Source organism: Schistocerca americana, chromosome 4, assembly GCF_021461395.2.
Source record: "Schistocerca americana isolate TAMUIC-IGC-003095 chromosome 4, iqSchAmer2.1, whole genome shotgun sequence".
Lineage (NCBI taxonomy): Eukaryota > Metazoa > Arthropoda > Insecta > Orthoptera > Acrididae > Schistocerca > Schistocerca americana.
Window position 1 is genome coordinate 344,601,861 of NC_060122.1, and position 20,094 is coordinate 344,621,954.

General features: G+C 37.8%; 1 protein-coding gene across 1 annotated transcript in view; it reads right to left on the reverse strand.

Moving 5' to 3' along the window:
• LOC124613475 (dynein axonemal heavy chain 6-like) overlaps nucleotides 1-20,094 on the reverse strand; it is a 984,594-nt gene that overhangs the window by 254,336 nt on the left and 710,164 nt on the right. The window contains exons 109-111 of the mRNA XM_047142181.1: nucleotides 14,220-14,392; nucleotides 13,893-14,073; nucleotides 8,937-9,116 (exon numbers count right to left, since the gene is read on the reverse strand). Coding sequence (XP_046998137.1) covers nucleotides 8,937-9,116; nucleotides 13,893-14,073; nucleotides 14,220-14,392 — 534 coding nt within the window. The remainder of the gene's footprint in view (nucleotides 1-8,936; nucleotides 9,117-13,892; nucleotides 14,074-14,219; nucleotides 14,393-20,094) is intronic.

The following is a 20,094-nucleotide window of genomic DNA, read 5'->3' on the forward strand; positions in this document are numbered from 1 at the left end:
GGCTGAGTCTCTTCCCTTGCTTCAAACCAATGTGCAACAATCGTACACATTCTGCAGAAAACCACCTGGAGAAAAGTAACATAGGACTAAAGTATCTGCAGCACTCCTGGGAATGGAAGGTGGAGATGGGAAATTTGTAAAATGATAACATAACTTTGGAATGCTTGGAGCATTTTTATCCAACTTGGAATGTGTATGACTTACTATCTGGAAAAAGTAACTGATGCTGGAGTAAAACATGCTTAAGGAATGAGGAGTGGGTCTGTGGGATTCATAAGGAAATGTAATAGTAAAAAAAAAAAAAAACAACTGATATTAGCATTGAACTCAGTTATCAGTTTCGTTAAGCTCATTGGTTAAAGTTCTGATGACATTTTTTAACCCTGGAGGTATGGGTGGTGGCGTGGGCATTATCAACAGAAATGTATCCTTATCCAAGAGGGGCAGGGGGGGGGGGGTCGCAAGACTTTAAAATTGCCATTTTTATCTTGTATGTTGCAGCTGGCTAAATGAAAGGATTTGCAGAATCATGAGAAATCACTTCTAGAAGTGTATGGGAATTTTGTAATGAATGAAAACTCTGTACTTCAGATTCAAGAGGGAGGAGGCCAGGGGGCAAGTGCCTCCTCCTGTCCTTCTCTTACCCTGCCAGGTGACCTCAGCCAAGATGTAGAGGCGGCCTTGCCTGTGGCTATCGAGAGTGCACGATGCAGTCGTCTGCAAATGTGGCTCACATTGGCATCAGTGATATCTGCTGCATGGGTTTTGATGCCTTTCTCAGTTCATATGAGCAGCTGCCAGAAGTGGTAAAGGCTGTTGGCCTTGTGCACAGGGGCAAGAAGAGCATGCAATTTGCAGCATTGTTGCCAGAGTTGATTGGTGTTCTTTCTTTTGGAATTGAGTGAAGTGTCTGAACCAAAGGCTTTGTAAACTCTGTGACAGTCTTGGCTGCAGATTTCCAGACCTGTATTGTAGGACTACACTTGACAGGTCAGGAGTACACAACATGAAGATAGTAGCTACTCAGGTACTCAAGTAGCTGAGTACTTGTAGAGTACACACAGGTTTTTTTTTAGGCTAGGCAATGGTTTGAGGTACTCTGATGAACACTCACCAGCTGATATACAGAAGGGGATGTCAGACCATGTTCAGAGTAAAAACCCATCAACTGTCAAAATTTTATCAGTAGACTGTCAAAGTATTCACAACAAAGTTCCCGAATTCACTGCACTCTAGGAAAGTCCTGCATGCTCAAATTATTCTTGGGACTGAGAGCTGGCTGAAACCCGAAGTAGAAAGTTCTGAGATATTTAGCAAGTCATAGGACATATCAGAAAGACAGACTGGACATTATAGGAGGAGGAGTGTTCACTGCAGTTGACAAAAATATTGTCTCTATCGAGGTTGAAGTTGAGTGTGACATGAAGTAATCTGGTTGCCTATAACAAAAATAGGTGACATCAAGCTAATTGTTGGCTGTTTTTACCAGTCACCTGGTTCTGCTGTGATAGTTCTAGGGTCATTCAAAGAAAGTCTGCAATCAGTAGTACATAATGCAACACTAGTTGAAAGGTGACTTTAACCCAGCAAGAACAGTTTGGGACATGAATGGGTTCATAGCAAGGAGTACAGACGGACAGTCTTGGAAAGCACTTTTGAACACCTTTTCTGAAATCTAGTTGAGAAGCTAGTTTGGCAGCTAATATGCAATGGAAATATGTTAGACCTTCTGGCTATATACATGCTGGACATTATTGACAGCATACCATAGAGACAGGGATTAGTGATCATGATGTCATCATACCAATATGGTTATGAAAGTTAATAAATCAGTCAAGAAGGCTGTTCTTCTTCTGTTAGAAGGCTGTTCTCCTTCTGTTAGAAGGAGTAGACAGTGAATTGATATCACTTAGTTCCAGTAAGATGGATGCAGAGGAATTATGGGCAAAGCTCAAAAAGATTGTAAATCATAGTTTGGAAAACTATGTGCCTAGTAAATCGATTAAGGACAGAAAAAAGTCATCTTGGTTTAATAATGAAATCTGGAAAATACTGAGAAGCAAAGGCTGTTGCACTCACTGTTCAAAAGATAATGTGAAAAGGATGACAGTCAAATGTCAGTAGAGATTCATGTGTCTGTGGAAAGATCTATGCATGAAGCAGGCAACAACTACCACTGTCATACTTCATACTACACTGTCAGTTTTTGTCAAAACTCAAGAAAATTCTGGTCCTATATAAAATTGTTAACTGGGTCTTACACATCCATCCAGTCCCTCACTGACAGCTCTGGTGTGGCATTTGAAGGTAGAAAAATGAAAGACAAATTTTAAATTTCACATTTAAGAAATCATTTATGCAGTAGAAATGTACAAATATACCATAATTTGACCATCGAAGAAACTCTTATATAGATGACATAGTAATAAGCATTCCTGGTGCAGAGAAACAACTGAAAGAGTTGAAAATAAATACATCACCAGGCCAGGATGAATTCCAATTTGGTTTTACAAGGAGTACTTTACAGTATTGACCCCTTACTTAGCTTGCATTTATTGCAGATCTCTTATGCAGCACAAAATCCCAGTCGGAGACTCCAATACATAAGAAGGGTAAACAAATGGACCCGCAAAAATTGGTTTGTTGAAGAATCCTTGAACATATTCTCAGTTCCAGTATTACACATTTTCATGATTACAAGAACCTCTTGTCCATAAATCACCATGCTTTTAAAAAGCATTGCTTGTGTGGAGATCAGCTCGCCGTTGCTTGTGTGGAAATCAGCTTGCCCTTTTCTCACATGATGTACTGCGAACTATGGATGAAGGGCAATGGGCAGGTTCCATATTTCTAGATGTCTGGAAAGCATTGGAATAGGTTCCCAGATGTGTGAATGGCCTGAAGACTTCTTAAGTAATAGGACCCAGTATGTTCTCCTTGATGGTGAGTGTTCATCAGAGACAAAGGTATCGTCAGGAGTGGCCCACGGAAGTGCGAGAGGACTGCTATTATTTTCTATACACATATCATCTGGCTTACAAGGTGGGCAGCAATCTACAGTTGTTTTTTAATCATGCTGTGACATACAGGAAGGTGTTGAAGATGAGTGACTGTAGGAGGATATGAGATGACTTAGACAAAATTTCTATTTGGTGTGATGAACAGCAGCTAGCTCTAAATGTAGGAAAATGCAAGTTAAAGTGGATGAGTAGGAAAAAACATATCTCTAATTTTCAGATACAGCATTAGAAGTGTCCTGCTTGACAGTCACATTGTTTAAATACCTGGGTTATATGTAAGGGAATGAGCATGCGAGGATTGTGGTAGGGAAGGTGAAGGATTGACTGTGGTTTATTGAGAGAACTTTGGGAAACTGTGCTTCATCTAGAAATGAGATCACATATGACCTATTCTTGAGTACTGCTCCAGTGTTTGTTATACATACCAGGTCAGATTAAAGGAAGATGTTGACACAATTCAGAGGTGGGGCTGCTACATATGTTAGCTGTAGCTTCGAATGACATGCAAGTGTTACAGAGATGTTTTGGGAACTTAAACAGGAATCCCTGGAGGGATGGTGACGTTATTTTTGAGGAACACTATTGAGAAAATTTGGAGAACTGGCATTTGAAGCTGACTGGGGGATGATTCTGTTGCTACCTACATATATTTTTCATGAGGAGAACAAAGATAAGATATGAAGGAATTAGGGCTCACGTGGAGTCATATAGATAGTCATTTTTCCCTTGCTTTATTTGCAATTGGAACAAGGAATGAAATGACTAGTAGTTGTACAAGGTACCCTCCACCATGCCCTGTACAGTGGCTTGCAGAGTATATTCGTAGAAAAGAATGAAAAACAGAAAGAAACTTTTGGACACTCCTAGCACTCCTACAGCACATATGTGGCTTAATAACTAGGATATTGGTATTGAAACAAAATTTTTGGTGTTGCTACCTTGACTGGTGACAGTTCCAATGGCATCTTAATCTTGAGGGTGTATGTAATGTGGAAAGAGATTGACATATGAAACATTAAAAAAGAACTGACATTATTGTCAAATCCACAGTTGTTGGAGTTGTTAAGTTGATTGTTGATAATTCCAATGGCTTTTCACCCCTCCCAAGGCAGATTCACTAACCACTACACTACCCAGGTGCAGTGACTTTGCACAGCTACCTCCCTCCTTACTCGAAATTCCCATTCACACATTACCCCACTTGATATTCCCCCTAAACTCAAACAACATTGCAGAGGCTCTCCAAATTATTGGAACAGCACTTCAGCATCAAATGAAACAGTCAATCCTGCCTGAAACCAAGGCACAGATGCTGCCACTTAATTTCTTTTTCCCAGACACATTTGACCTCCTTCTTGCTCTAAGGCATCATCAGTGGGATCATAATTATACAGTTTCTTTTTTATAGATTATCAAACAGTTCACAGCACAATTTTTGTGTAAAAAAGATAATTACTTACAATCTGCTGTGATCTGCTTCTTCTCTCATCTGGTTTGGGGGTCGAATTACTACTTTATTACCCACAAATAAGCATGTAATCAAGTTACAATATTTACGTAGTTAAAAGCAAATGGTCTGAAAAAATAGTTATATCAAATGGCAAAAGAATAATAGTACATCATAAAAAAGAAGGAGAAACATGGTGAACACTGTGAAAAATGTCGGAACTCAAAATTGTGCCTATATGTTGCTAATAAAGTGGTAATGCGACTTCCAGACCAGATGAGAGGAAAGGCAAATCACAGCAAATGGTAAGTAATTACAGTAAAACTTGCTCAAAATGGAATCACCTGGGACTAAAATAATTTTCCAAATTCAACAAGTTTCCAGATTACTCAAAACTCACTGGGCTACATAAAATTTTGTCAGGTATCATGCACAAAAGTACCGTCAAACAGGGTGATTTTGGACACTGGGGCGAATTCAGACAGTATGGCTTATTTGCTCTTTGCCACTGCATAACATCCGTGCGCCAGTTATTTTAAGCACAAGATTGCATTTATCACTTTCAACAACTTTTATTTTGGGTCAATTGTTTCCCTAGATGAATATCTGACGAACAGTCTCAGTGTTAAAAATCCACACATTATCGTAAAGTGGAAACTTTCTATTGGTGCGTCGAGCGAGAAGTTATTGTAACCCTAATTGTCAACATGCTCCGTAGCTAACAGCATTGAGAAAATTTCTGTGCAAATTTGTCGACTTTCTCCTGAAAGGATATAAAATAACGATGGTTTTTGTAGAACTGTGTACTGTGTGGGGTGATTTCAGACAATGCCAAGAACGTATAAGAACAGGATAGGTGCTACAATATGGTGTGATTATGACCCAGAACTTTTAGATAAACTTATTAGTGATATTCAGAGTGGTAAATTATCGTTCAGAAAAGCATGTGATTTGTATGTTATACCTAAATCAAACATACAAAATAAAGTGCAGGAAGCACATCTGAAAAAAATGGGACGACACCCGGTGCTAAATAAAGAAGAAGAAGAAATGTTGAAGCAAAGTATCTGCAGGGCTGCACATTGGGGATTTTCCTTCATTAAATTGGGTATTAGATATTTAGTTAAAGGTTACCTTGATAAATCTGGCCAAAAAGAGAAGAAATTTTGTAATAATTTGCCAGGAGAAGAATGGGTGCATTTATTCCTCAAATGACAGTCAGAAGATCTTTCCGTTCGCTTAAGCGAAAATATTAAACGAGCTCATGCAGAAGTGAACAAAGAGACTGTTAAGATGTTTTTCTCCAATATCAAGGCAAAGCTGGAAAATCTCTCACCTAGCAACATGATCAACTATGATGAAACCATCGTTCCGTATCACTTATTTGTAACAAAGGGCTACCTTAAAATGTGTAAAATGTCACCAAAATCAAATGAAAAGCATGTAGAATTTAAAAAAAGGCAGTAACTGTCCGAATTCACCCTCTATATACTGTAACTTCAGACAGAGATTTAAAAACCACATGTGTTCAAAATCACCCCAATCCATGGGGTGACTTTGGGCACTTTATTTAACTGCCTCAGATAAATATACCTACACATACACTTTCTGGTTCTGGGATATTTTATTTGTTACACATATACCCTACCACTTCCATAACAATCAGTTTAATCTAACAATATATACGAAAGTTACAATCAAAACAATGACAAAAATGTCTGAAATCACCCCGTTTGACACTACAGTAAAAATTTTTAATTATGCATATGCTGTATTTACATACTTTCACTCCAGCACAGTAGATGTTCATTTACTGTATATTGGACAATAGAACACTGGACTATTACACTAATTGATCTAATTGATAAATAGCATGGCATTTCTATACTTTTACTCGAACTTTAAATTTGTTTATTAATCCCCCATTTATTTGCTTTACATTTCACTTTCTTTGCCAAATAGCAAGGAGGGAAACTTGTTTTAATTTCCTGTTCAAAATTGTTTTTCCTAGGCAATTTTTTGCACCATACAATAGTTCCCACAAGTTGGGAGAATTTATGTGTACTGCAAATTGCATAACGTCATTTATGCATGCAATGGCTTCTTCAGGCATATTAATTGTTATAGGGACATCATTTTGCTCCTCTTCTTCTTCCTTTTCTTCTTCTTTGTCATCCTCAGTGTTGTGGATTTCCATTAAATCTGTGGCTGAAGTGAAAGTGGAGTGAGTTGATAGAAAGTCATTACTTTGAATGTAATCATCTGCACTACATAAAATGTTTCACATTTTCACTAATCCAGCAATTGTTGCTGCATTTTCTTGAACTTTGATGGCCACAGAAGCATCTTGTTCTTGAACCCCTTGTGAAGCCCTTGGTGACAGTTTTAGGTTTTATTTCCTTTACTGCAAAGCCAATCCAATTTACTGCATCCAGGACAGAAACTGAACGTGCAAGAGCAAACACACTTTGGGCTTCTTCAATACTAAGAATAAGAGATTGCATCAGTAATCACCTATAATGACACTTGAATGTGTAAATAACCCCTGACCCATGGGTTGTGCGGGGCTGGTTGAATCTGGAGGGGACCAAGCCAATTTCATGTTTGATAATGTTACTTTCAGGTGGCAGGTTGCATTGTCTAGGAAAAAGTGAACTTAGCGATTACCTTTTTTCATTTTGGCATTGAAAGAGCCCAGCCATTCTTCCATAAGACCACTCACCATCCATGCCTTTTTATTGCTTCACCATATGACTGAAAGCTTACTGATGTCTATGTCATTGAAACAATGCTGTTTTGCCACCTTTCCAATCACCAGTGGCTTTTCCATTTCACCTAATATGTATCCACACAGCAGTACAGTGAGTCTTTCCTTGGCCATTTTTCTGCACTTTTCACGTCATATTGTTAGCGATTTTGAGGGCAGTGCACAATAACACAGTGTTCCTTTGATGTACTATCCCGACATTGAGTGTAACTTACGCATAGTTGCACAGAGCAGAGCCATTCTAGGTCCACACCCGCAGCGCCGCGCTGTGATGGACCTCTTCTCTTGCTTTTATGCTGCTTAACAGAGGTGTTAAAAGTAACGTCCTAGTAGAGTCATGGATAACTAATAAACTGTAATACAGTAGTACTGTATAGGCTCTTTTCCACATTATACAATGAATTATTAGGTATGTTCTAAGATTTGCTTTCCAGTTTCACATTAAGCTTGTTCCTCTTTATACAAAAAATTAGTTTGTAAAAGTGCGCTGAATGTGTCAGGACTGAAATACTTGTACAGTATGGGCAGATTTCCAAATTACACGCACCTATTTGAGCAAGTTTTACTTCACTTTTTTACACAAAAAAATTGCAACGTGAACTGTTTGATAATCTAAAAATAACAAAACTCTATCATTATAGATCTCACAGATGATACCTTAGAGCAAGAAAAAGGCAAAATGCACTTGGGAAAAATAAAGTAAGTGGCAGCAGGAAATAACAAGTGATTCTTGGAACCTCTTCAAGACTCAAATGTCTATGCTTTCATACAAATTTTCATCTTTTGCTTCAGTCTAGATGTAAACATCATAGGTGTCTGAGACTTGAAGAAGTCTCTGGAACCATATAGTTTCATTTGAGCAGCAGCACTATTTAATGAGTTAGTAACACAATAAAAACAAAGGAAAACAAATTAATAACTTAAGCTTAAAAGCTGATTATTTATGTGACATGCACAGAAAATTAATTTGCCACTGATGAAAGAAAAGCAGTAAAAATGGGGGCAGGAAAAATAGGTCACCTGTGTGTAGAATACTGGAAGACCATTTATAATATACATGAAAAGGAAGTTGTAAATAATAGTGAGCTTTCTGGCGTTGAAACAAGCTGCAGATTACTTTTTTTGAACAATATTTGGGCAACCAGCTCAGCCATCTACTTCAGGTGCTGTTAGCTATGCTGTCATGGATACTTGGAATCTAACAAGACAGTGAAGTGTGTTTGTTGTTATAGTGCTATTTACAGCTGAGTTTGGCACCCAGTGCCAACTAGGACCTTCGATACTCCTTTGTTTTTTGAAGTGCACACTGTAATTTAGTGAGACTCACGTTATTTCTCATTTTAATGCTCTGATGGACGAGATGTCTGGTGAGACAATAAGATTGTCTTAGACATTGATTTGAGAAAAATATATGGAATATCATGTTTGTAGCAGTCTACCCATCTTCCAGGAGACCCCATCAGGTCTATACATCAAGAGTTAAAAGAAAACTGCAACATATCTTATGTTGTGGTAACTAAGCTTGAAGTTATATCTCTTTAATTTTTAGGTATTTTTGTGTGTCATTAAACATTACAACTACCTAATACCAAACTTTTAATGAAGATACAGAGGATAAAATTGAAGACTTATTTGATTATAATTGAACTAAAACATGTGTAAGTCAACTTTCTATATACTGCAAGAGTCCCTCTTAGGTTACCTGATTAAAATATCGTAGTGAGTACTGATACATGGGATCAATTTCTGCCAACTGTGCAACAACAAAATATAAAACAGAACCACGAGCAGCCACAGTTCTGTATTTCTCTCTAGCAACAGAAATTTTTTGTTCAGTTGCTTCTGCCTCAACAAGTCTGGCTGCAATGGTTCCAGAAGTTTCCTGAAATAATATTAATAATAATTATTAATATTTGAATACCATATTTCTAAATTTTAACTACATTTTCAGTAGATATAGATATGTATTGAGAACTGAACTGCACTGCAATCACTGACTAAGAAGAAGGTTTTATTGTTTCTATCAGTTTTAATTATCACGTATTATCATAATCCATGGGACATTTTTGTCTGCTTTTGAAGCTGAGTCAGGGTGCACTCAGCCTCGTGATGCCAATTGAGGAGCTACTCGACTGAATAGTAGCAGTTCCGGTCAAAGACAACCATCACAACAACCGGGAGAGCGGTGTGCTGACCACACGCCATTCCTCACCGCATCCTCAACTGAGGATGATACAGCAGTCACAGGGTCCCGATGGGACACTTGTGGCCTGCAGACGGGGTGCTTTTTTTTTTTAAGCTGAGTGGCCACCGTAGATGACTGCCATGTGCTGGACCTGAGTCCAATTTCTGGTACTGACAAGAATTTTTCTCTGATGGGAGGACATTTTTCTCTGATGGGAGGACTGGCACAGGGTGCAAACAGCCTCTTGATGCCAATTGAAGAGTTACTTGAATGAGATGTAATGACTCCATGCTCTGCAAAGCTGGCAAAATGGCCAGGAGGACAGTGTGATGACCACATGCCCCTCCATAACATATCCACATGACGCTGCAAGGATTATATGAAAAGTTTTCAATTACAGTCCTCGTGTGGATACTTGTATTACATTCATCTACACTCTATATAACATCCTGATGTAGCCACATAAATATTGTAATTGAAAAACTATTTTTGCCTGGTGATAAATTGTGGTGATCAAAACGCAATGCAATAATAAAGATTTTTCATAGCGGCTTATGGCAGTAAGACATGAGTTTTGACAAATTTTAGCTAAGTAATAGGTTCCTCAGTTGCTCCTTTATTTATGAGAGATAACACAGAATATGTGTTTTTGATTTGTAACTATTCATTATTACTGAAGACAATAACATGTAGGTTCCTGAGAATATAAAACTACGGGTGAAATACATGTGGGAAAATCTACTTAGTGTGAAAATTTCTGATGAAAATAAAAATGACTGAAAATATCACAGCTACGCATGAAATCAAGTATCAGAGAATGGACAAGTGGAGAAGTCAGACAGCAGGCAGTAGAAATAAATTACTGTTTCTCATGGCCTTCTCCCATATACATTTCATATCATAACATTGCAGATGTGGTTTAAAAACCACGTTAACATTGTGGAACAGGTTTCAGAACCATGTTAGGGGCTAAATGAAAGTGAACTACTTACCTAGTTTTTTCCATAACCCTTTATTGTCACATGTTTAGCTTCTCAATATTTCCATTTCCATTTCCATTTTTATTATCACATAACATGCCTTATACAATCAAAGATTGTGACATAGGTGACTTGTCAGTTTTACACTATATAATATAATACAAAAATAGACAATAAACTAATAATACATATGGTGTAACATCTTCAAAGAGGTATTTTAATTACAATTATAGTGCATTGTTGCCATTCAAGAAATCTTCTATACTATAGTAACATTATCTTTCAGATATTATTCCAGGTCTCTTTTGGTGCCTTTTACATTCAGGTCATCCATACCTCTCCATATTTTATTTACAAATTTCACGCCCATATAATATGGGGTTTTTCATATGATTAACGCTCATTAGATCTAGTTTTATAAATAAAGGTTTACAATGTTGCTTCGGTTTTGTTCCCACCATTCCTCAGATGATTCTTTCTTGCAGTCGAAAAGCTCTAAGTAAATTTGTTTTTTCAGACCCCCAGAAAATTATACTATACCTAATGACAGAAACAAAATATGTGTGATATACAGTTTTTCTTACAGCTAAATCAGTAATACTAGACAAGATATTCATAATATATACAAGGCTATTCAGTCGACCCAGTATGTTGTCCACATGGTAACTCCATAACAGGTTTTTATTGACTAATATGCCAAGGAATTTGACACAGTCTGCAGTCTCAAATTTTTTGTCCATATACCTTATTTCACTTATAGACTGTGCAGATTACTTTGTAGTGAAATGAACAATTTCTGTTTTTGTAAAGTTATTGTTTTTGACCCATGCCACCACTTCCCCAAATGTTTGTTCAATATGGTGAATTAGGTCTACCTCCTTATTACAACAGACTACAGCTGTTGAGTCATCTGCATAGAGGATAGTATCAGACTGGACCTGGCATGGCATATCATTAATATAATACAGAAAAAATAGTGGCCCTAACATTGAACCTTGTGGAACACATAATTGAGTGTGTTTCCAGCCAGAGAGAAATTTCTTGCCATTGATATTAATAAGTACTCTTTGTTTTCTGTTTGCGAAGTATGGTGACATCCAGCTAAGAGATTTGCCTTGAAAACCATAATCTGTTACTGTGATGGTAATTCTATAGCCCTTTGTGTTACTTTCCAAGTACAATTCTATAACTGTATTTATAACATGTAGGAGTATTTTATTCTTCAGCTACAAGTTGCAATTTAGTCATAGCACAGTTTTTAGCCTGCAGCCTCTTCAATATAGTGCGTACATTATTGTATTCTTTTTTACTGGCTGTATTATTACTTCGCATTTAACTTTCACACTTTTTCGCCTTACTTTCATTTTCAATAACTTGATTCTCAAATTGTGTTTATCAGCGTAAGACAAAATAAGTTGGTGTGTGATAATAACCTTGTGAACTGGAAACTGATTAATATGTGGGCCATACTAAAAGTAATCAGCAGCAATTTTTAAAATATTTCATCTTCATTTTTTAGATAAATCAATTGCATCAGCTTTTCAAAATACTTTCTGTCACTTTTCAACATATTCTCCATTAGTTTGAAGAGATTTTTCTCATCATTTGCAAGTTTGAAAATACCCATGTGATAGAACTGCATTCTAGCTTCAGATGCACTGCTTGTCTAACATCTTCAACAATGTGAAGGAGTTTTCACCTAAATGTTCTGATCTTCTCCACAGTGACAATGCACATTATTCTGTTTCAGGATGATCTTCCCCAGGTGGTTATTGTGCAATGCACAGTGCAGCTTGAAAAGTTTCTGAGTACAATGACCAGCATTTATGATTTGTGAAGGTTCAAGAAAACCAAACAGAATACAACCCTGGACATCCCAAAAGACATTGCCCAAAAACTTTTCTAGCAGATGGCACTTACGTAGGTTCCTTAAATGACCTACACAAAAATTGCACCGTTCTCATGTGTCAAAGATATTGAAGGGAGGTATGATTATATCTAAGCTGACAGAAAACTGAAAGCTAAACGACCATTGATTTTATGTACCTCATTTGTACTTTTTCCACAGATCTTGGTGCCTGTCAGTCTTTTGAGTGTATGTAATTGCACTTGCCCAGTGTTGTGTTAATTAAAAGTTATAACATGCAGAAGTCACAAGTATTCTATCTCCTACCAAGCTAAGTCCCAATCACCACCTCCTGATGTGATGAGGATTTGCATTTCTAAATGGATCTTTTTGGAGAAGAAGTCAACACAAAGAGAGAATTGCTGCTGCAGCCATACTGGCACTGTTGTGCATCATTGACGAGGCAAGGTAAATACAAAGCCACACACCAAAACTGAAAGGGATTAATCTTCAAGCAATCTTTCAGAACAGCTACAATGTTTCTTAACCTGCATGCTTTCATAGCCATGTGCATTTCTGTACTTACAGCATCTCGTGGGGTTACATGTGCATTAGCTTACCTGCTTCAGCTCCATACAAGTCGTATTATCTTTCTCCCCAACCATTATTATTGTCTTTGCTTCCTTCTTCAATGCCAAAACCAAGTGGTGCCATTTAATACTATGGTATTTTGTTTTAGGATGATAATGATGGATCCAGCTTTCACTGCTTGCCACAATACACATAAAAAAATCATCTTCATTTCCTAAAATTTTTGAAAAAGGTTTTGGGTGATAATTCTTCTTTGAAGTTTGTAGTTTTATTCACTGTGACATTACTACATTACTGTCTTCTCTAATAAGCTCATTGTCTCTTTCCTTGCTGGATTCTGCAGAGGTCGCTCAAGCGAGAACACTATGAGACTCATGTTTGATACTTATATTTCCATCTTTATAATGTTTCACCCATCTCCTAGCACTGGTGGTGCCCATGCGTACATCTCCGAAGGCACATTGAAGTCTGAGGTGAATTTCAGCAGCACATTTTCCCTCTTTCACATGGAATTCAATGACAGCATGCTTTCAAAATGAAACATTGATCTTAGTCATTTTGGTAGTACTGCCTATGATGGCACAATAGATGCTAATAATGTCATAATATTGCAACATGTAATGTAAAGTATGCAAATTAAAATCCCATTGTCATTTCTATTACATTGCTGGAACTGCAATTTTAATTATGGTTTGCTCATGACAGTATAAACGAGCATGCCAGGACACCCACAGTCTGTGTTTTTATTATTAAAAAATCATATATAGCTTTCTTTTGATGTTTACTGTCAGTATACATATAATGAGTTGAGCCGGGTACCATATAGCTGCATAAGTGAGAGAGAGAGAGAGTGTGTGTGTGTGTGTGTGTGTGTGTGTGTGTGTGTGTGTGTGTGTGTGTTTCTCTTGTTCATCGCAGGACTTTTCTGAAAGCTAGAAAGTTTTCATTTTTTTTAAATGCCTGTCAACGACAATGCTTCTACTATTTGGTGAGACCTTACTCCTAAATTATTTGCATTCTACTAGAACTTTTCTTATGATATCTATGTATACATACCTTGCTTTTATTAAGTGTTTCAATTAGCTCCTCATCATCAAGAATGTTACCCTCAGATGTAAACAACATTCTTAATATTTTATCCTCAATATTCTGCAGTTGTGTTTTGTCATTATTAATCCTAGTTATTAGCTCATTTCGTTGTTTCTCCAGATCAGGTCTCTCCAGACGGACAACATCACTGGAACACATTATTATATTTAGGTATTGGCATAATTTTACTACTGTGATTTATAATGAAGTCGCTCAAAGAACAGAATGAGAAAATGTATAAGTTCAGCATTCTTATTTTCTATTACTTTTTACAAATTTACTGCAGAAACTTACCTCAAAAGCTGATCTTCTAGTCCTGAACGAGTAACAGTGAAATTAACAATTGTCACTTGTATGCACACTTCAGGAAGGTAGTGAGGATTGGAGAGCTTGGTTGTCATATAAAAACGGAAATTAGGATCATATTCAACATCTGAATCACCAAGATGGATGAGAAGTCTTCCACCCTATAAACCAAAGAAAAACTTCATGACACAGCAGAGTTATTTTATTCTCTTGTTTTCATATTGAAAGTAACAGCATTTATTCATTCAGATATTGTGATAGCTTTAGCCACATATAATTACAAATTAAAACAGTCATCCAGCTGTACAACGTGGAAGGTCCTGTGGAAGAAATAAAGACTAATGTTGCACTAGGTTTTTGGATTACGGTTTGAAAGCTTGGTGACAATTTCAGTCTTGTTTATATGCCTTAACACCTCAGCCACAATGGTGAGAGGTTATCAAAACTGAGATCTAATTTCACATTTCTGCTGAAGAAACATCTTTCAATAACACTGTAAATGGTTTTGCTTTATTGTATTTTACTTTAATTAATGGTACCTCTGAGCTCTGCCAAGACTGTACTGCCCAAGTAGTATATTTATCAGATTACATTGTAAATTACCACTGTATTAATTACACACATTCAAATATTGTCTTCTTTCATAATTATTATTCTCATTCAGTTATACTAATAAAGTTTTGTAGGTTAAAATTAGAATTCAAGTAGTTGATATGAAAGGAAATCAAATAGATAGAAACTTCCAGTTCAGTACATATGCTCTCAATAACTGGGAGGAAATTGAATGTTGTCTGTCTGAACATCTTATAACCACAGGAACAGAAAATCTCAATGCATTTGGTTATTAATTAGCTGGATACTCAAGCATAACCAATAAGGGTAAATGAGGAGTTGCTCTAGCCATTAAAAATAATGAAACTATTAAATTCTGTGTAAAAAAAGTAAGAGGATTATATTGATGCCTGGGAGGTTTCAGTGGATTGTTCAGCTGTTTCATCAGAAAAAGTTTTCTTCCTCCACTCACCAAGCCTATAATGGAACAGCACCCTTACATATTTGAATAAAATATCACTGATTACCAACAGGGTGCATAACAAGCAGAGTAAACAAAGAGTTAGTTCATGCTTGACTGCGATGAGCCACTAGCGGCTGCCTAGTGTGATGAGTCTTGTGTTTAAGTTAAAAAGTTAATCACAAACAGTATCACTCACTCAATAATGTATTTTTAAATTGTTGATGTGTGTAAAAGTTGACATGTTGATAAACAGTGTCTACATTGAATTGTGTGACATAATTTCATAGTACCAGAAATCTTACTCATCATAGGCAGTATTTATTAATGAACAAAGCAGACCCTTATAATCACCAGAAATGTTATCAAATCATTTTAAATGCAATAAAGGCTGTATTGTTTGCGAAAGCATTAACAGTCCAAAAAAAGCATACTTTGACTGCATATGGTGATGAGCAGCTCCAGATACTGAAACCAATGGAATCGATTTGCGACAGTGGCACTTCATGTAGAGTTGGATACGTTACTATAAAGGAATGAACAAGAAAGAAACTGCGAACTTTGTTAACATTTTTAATTGCCTGAAGGAACTTCTAAATTATGCATAGGCATCAGTTATAAAGAACAGTGACTGTTGTGAACATTATTAAAATGGCAGGTAAAAACAAAATGGTAGTTATATTGTTAATGAAGAGGGAGAATTTGGTGATTGAGTTAGAGTACCATATTAGTAAAAAAAGAGGCATAGTTCAACGCTGTCAGTTAGACAGGAAGTGAAACAAATACTGTTGGTAATGATTCACTGTTGCAGATATTGAAAAGGAATGAATCACAAAACTGGTAAATTTTGTGCAAGAAGTTAAAAAAAATCCTATCAGGAAACTCAAAACTCTAGCCAGGAAATTAGTGAAAAAACTGCTCCAATAATGGGAAAAGATGAACAAGAAACTTAAAAAAATTGACCCAGAAACTAAAAAAGTTCATCAAAACTCATGTGATGAGCTTGATAATATTTGAATGGAGTTTTCTATCAAATTGAATCTAAACATGATGAACTTAAAATTGAAATTCAGGACCTGAAGACACAGGTTGCCAAACAAAACAACCAATGTGCTGTGACAAATGAAGGAAGTGTTAAGACAACAGATGTAACTCAATGACAATGCAACTGTTTCATGTAATGGCTGTACATGAAGCAGATGATGTTGAAATGGTCCAAGTCATCAAAGGTAAACAGACGTTTGAGAAAGTGTGCTGAAAACTTCTCAAAAGCTATTCCATGTGGGAAGCTTGTTTGGCAAATGGTGCTCAAACCTTGTAAAACTATGTTGGTGTGGGACACACTGTCAAGATTTTGACTTCATAGGCAACCGAATTGGTGGAAGACATATTGAATGAATCCTGTAAGCAGTTTAAAAACAATTATGTGGAACACTGTGGTCATGTAGCAAATAATTCTGACTTGTCTGCAGTGTATGACTAGTGAGAAATTATGGAGATTCAATCTGTCATGACATTACTGAAGAGTATGAAAGCAGAGCTATGTTTTTCACTGTGCTGAGGCTAAACTGTTTTTATTTGTAGATACATGAGAGAAGAAGACCTCTAGCAAAGTATAAAACCAGAACCACACATAATCTTGTAGAAAAGGCACCACAAACCAGTAATTGAAAGACCACAAAGACCTCCTGGCAGATTAATTTGTTGTAGCCTGCAGGAAAAGTGATGCTTCAAACAACTGCAAATTTTAGTTAGCAAACAATAGTTGGTAGCTATTGTGAGCTTAATTTACTGGACTGCACTTGTTAGTTGCAGTGAGCTGGTAATAATTACATATCAAAGTGCTAGATAAAGCTTTCAGACAGTGTACCTTCTAATTCATATCCACATCTGTATCTGAACTCTGTGAACCAGTGCGAACTGCCAGTGCACACTCCACTGTACTAGTTATTAGGGTTTTATTTGTTCCATTCATACATGGAGCATGGGAAGAATAATGCCTTTGTATGTGCTGTAATTAATCTAATCTTCTCTTCATGATTGCTATGGGAGTGATTTGTATGGGTTTGTAGTGTATTCCTTGAGGCATTATTTAAAGCTGGTTCATCAAATTTTGTTAGCAGACTTTCTCAGGACAGGAAAATGTAGTGCACTGTATTTTGCCATAAGATACAGCAGAACAAGAAGCAGTAGTGCATGTAGTGAATGTTTTGTTTACATATTGGCAGCAAGGAATGTTAGATCTGTCTTTAGTTACCAAGCTGATGTAATATTTTTGCATTTTCATGTTGGTGTGATCTCTAGTGAAATCTGATATGCTAGCGCATGGAACCAAGGGAGACTGACACCATCAACTGACTCGCAGGCTGTGCTTGTCAACACGCTGAGGCACACACAAGTCAGCTATTGTCCTGCTACAGTGGCATCAGACAGAAGTATTAGTGTCAGTGATATTGAGAAACAGCTTAAATCATTAAAAAGTGAACAAAGTTCCAGGGTCTTATGGAATCCCTGTCAGATTCTATGTTGAATTTGTTGCTAAGTTAGCCCGTCTTCTAACTATCATCTATCATAGATCCCTTGAGCAAAAAACCATGCCCGGTTCTTTGAAAAAAGTACAGGTCACACCTGTCTACAAGAAGGGCAGTAGAAGTGATCCAAAAAACTAACATTCAACATCCCTGACATCAATTTGTTGTAGAATTTTAAACATATTCTGAGGTCAAACATAATGATGTACCTTGAACAGAGTGACCTCCTTCACACCAACCAGCATGGATTCTGAAAACATCAATCATATGAAACCCAACTTGCAATTTTATCACATGACATACCAAAAGCTTTTGATCAAGGCAGTCAGCTAGATACAGTATTTCTTGATGTCTGAAAAGCATTTGGCTCCTACCACATCTGCACTAATTGTAAAAAGTGCGATCAGATCATATGGGCCTGGGGAAGAGAGGGGGGGGGGGGGGGAGGGGGAGGGAGGAATTCATAGTGTGCTGGAGGGTCTGAGCCTCATGTCCTGGAGCTGCCTGTTTATTCCATCTGCCTTCACAGAACACAGAGCACTCTTGGCATATTGTTGCAACTGCCACATCCTGTGAGGAGCTCAATTGGAAACCACCATCCTGGTTGACAAGACCATTATGGAACAGCATTTCCACTGCCTCTTTGATTATTGAGTACCAGAAACTGTTCACCCAGCACAGCACCCTGGTCTGTTCAATGTACAATAGTTTTAATGTTATTTTTCTCCAGAATCATGGCAGTCTTGGCCTGGGTGGTCCATATACATAAGGAACATTGGATTCTTTGTGTCTTCTCCTGGGTCATCTTCTTTCTCCTTCTTGCTTGGTTTGAGGGTGTGTCTCATCTATTTCTCTGAGTAGCCATTCCTGTGCAAGATTTCCCAAACATGCTGCAACTCAGAGGGTAGACCCTCCTACTCACATATACAGGGTGTTTCAAAAATGACCGGTATATTTGAAACGGCAATAAAGACTAAACGAGCAGCGATAGAAATACACCGTTTGTTGCAATATGCTTGGGACAACAGTACATTTTCAGGCGGACAAACTTTCGAAATTACAGTAGTTACAATTTTCAACAACAGATGGTGCTGCAAGTGATGTGAAAGATATAGAAGACAACGCAGTCTGTGGGTGCGCCATTCTGTACGTCATCTTTCTGCTGTAAGCGTGTGCTGTTCACAATGTGCAAGTGTGCTGTAGACAACATGGTTTATTCCTTAGAACAGAGGATTTTTCTGGTGTTGGAATTCCACCGCCTAGAACACAGTGTTGTTGCAACAAGACGAAGTTTTCAACGGAGGTTTAATGTAACCAAAGGGCCGAAAAGCGATACAATAAAGGATCTGTTTGAAAAATTTCAACGGACTGGGAACGTGACGGATGAACGTGCTGGAAAGGTAGGGCGACCGCGTACGGCAACCACAGAGGGCAACGCGCAGCTAGTGCAGCAGGTGATCCAACAGCGGCCTTGGGTTTCCGTTCACCATGTTGCAGCTGCGGTCCAAATGACACCAACGTCCACGTATCGTCTCATGTGCCAGAGTTTACACCTCTATCCATACAAAATTCAAACGCGGCAACCCCTCAGCGCCGCTACCATTGCTGCACGAGAGACATTCGCTAACGATATAGTGCACAGGATTGATGACGGTGATATGCATGTGGGCAGCATTTGGTTTACTGACGAAGCTTATTTTTATCTGGACGGCTTCGTCAATAAACAGAATTGGCGCATATGGGGAACCGAAAAGCCCCATGTTGCAGTCCCATCATCCCTGCATCCTCAAAAAGTACTGGTCTGGGCCGCCATTTCTTCCAAAGGAATCATTGGCCCATTTTTCAGATCCGAAACGCTTACTGCATCACGCTATCTGGACATTCTTCATGAATTTGTGGCGGTACAAACTGCCTTAGACGACACTGCGAACACCTCGTGGTTTATGCAAGATGGTGCCCGGCCACATCGCACGGCCAACGTCTTTAATTTCCTGAATGAATATTTCGATGATCGTGTGATTGCTTTGGGCTATCCAAAACATACAGGAGGTGGCATGGATTGACCTCCCTATTCGCCAGACATGAACCCATGTGACTTCTTTCTGTGGGGACACTTGAAAGACCAGGTATACCGCCAGAATCCAGAAACAATTGAACAGCTGAAGCAGTACATCTCATCTGCATGTGAAGCCATTCCGCCAGACACGTTGTCAAAGGTTTCGGGTAATTTCATTCAGAGACTATGCCATATTATTGCTACGCATGGTGGATATGTGGAAAATATCGTACTATAGAGTTTCCCAGAGCGCAGCGCCATCTG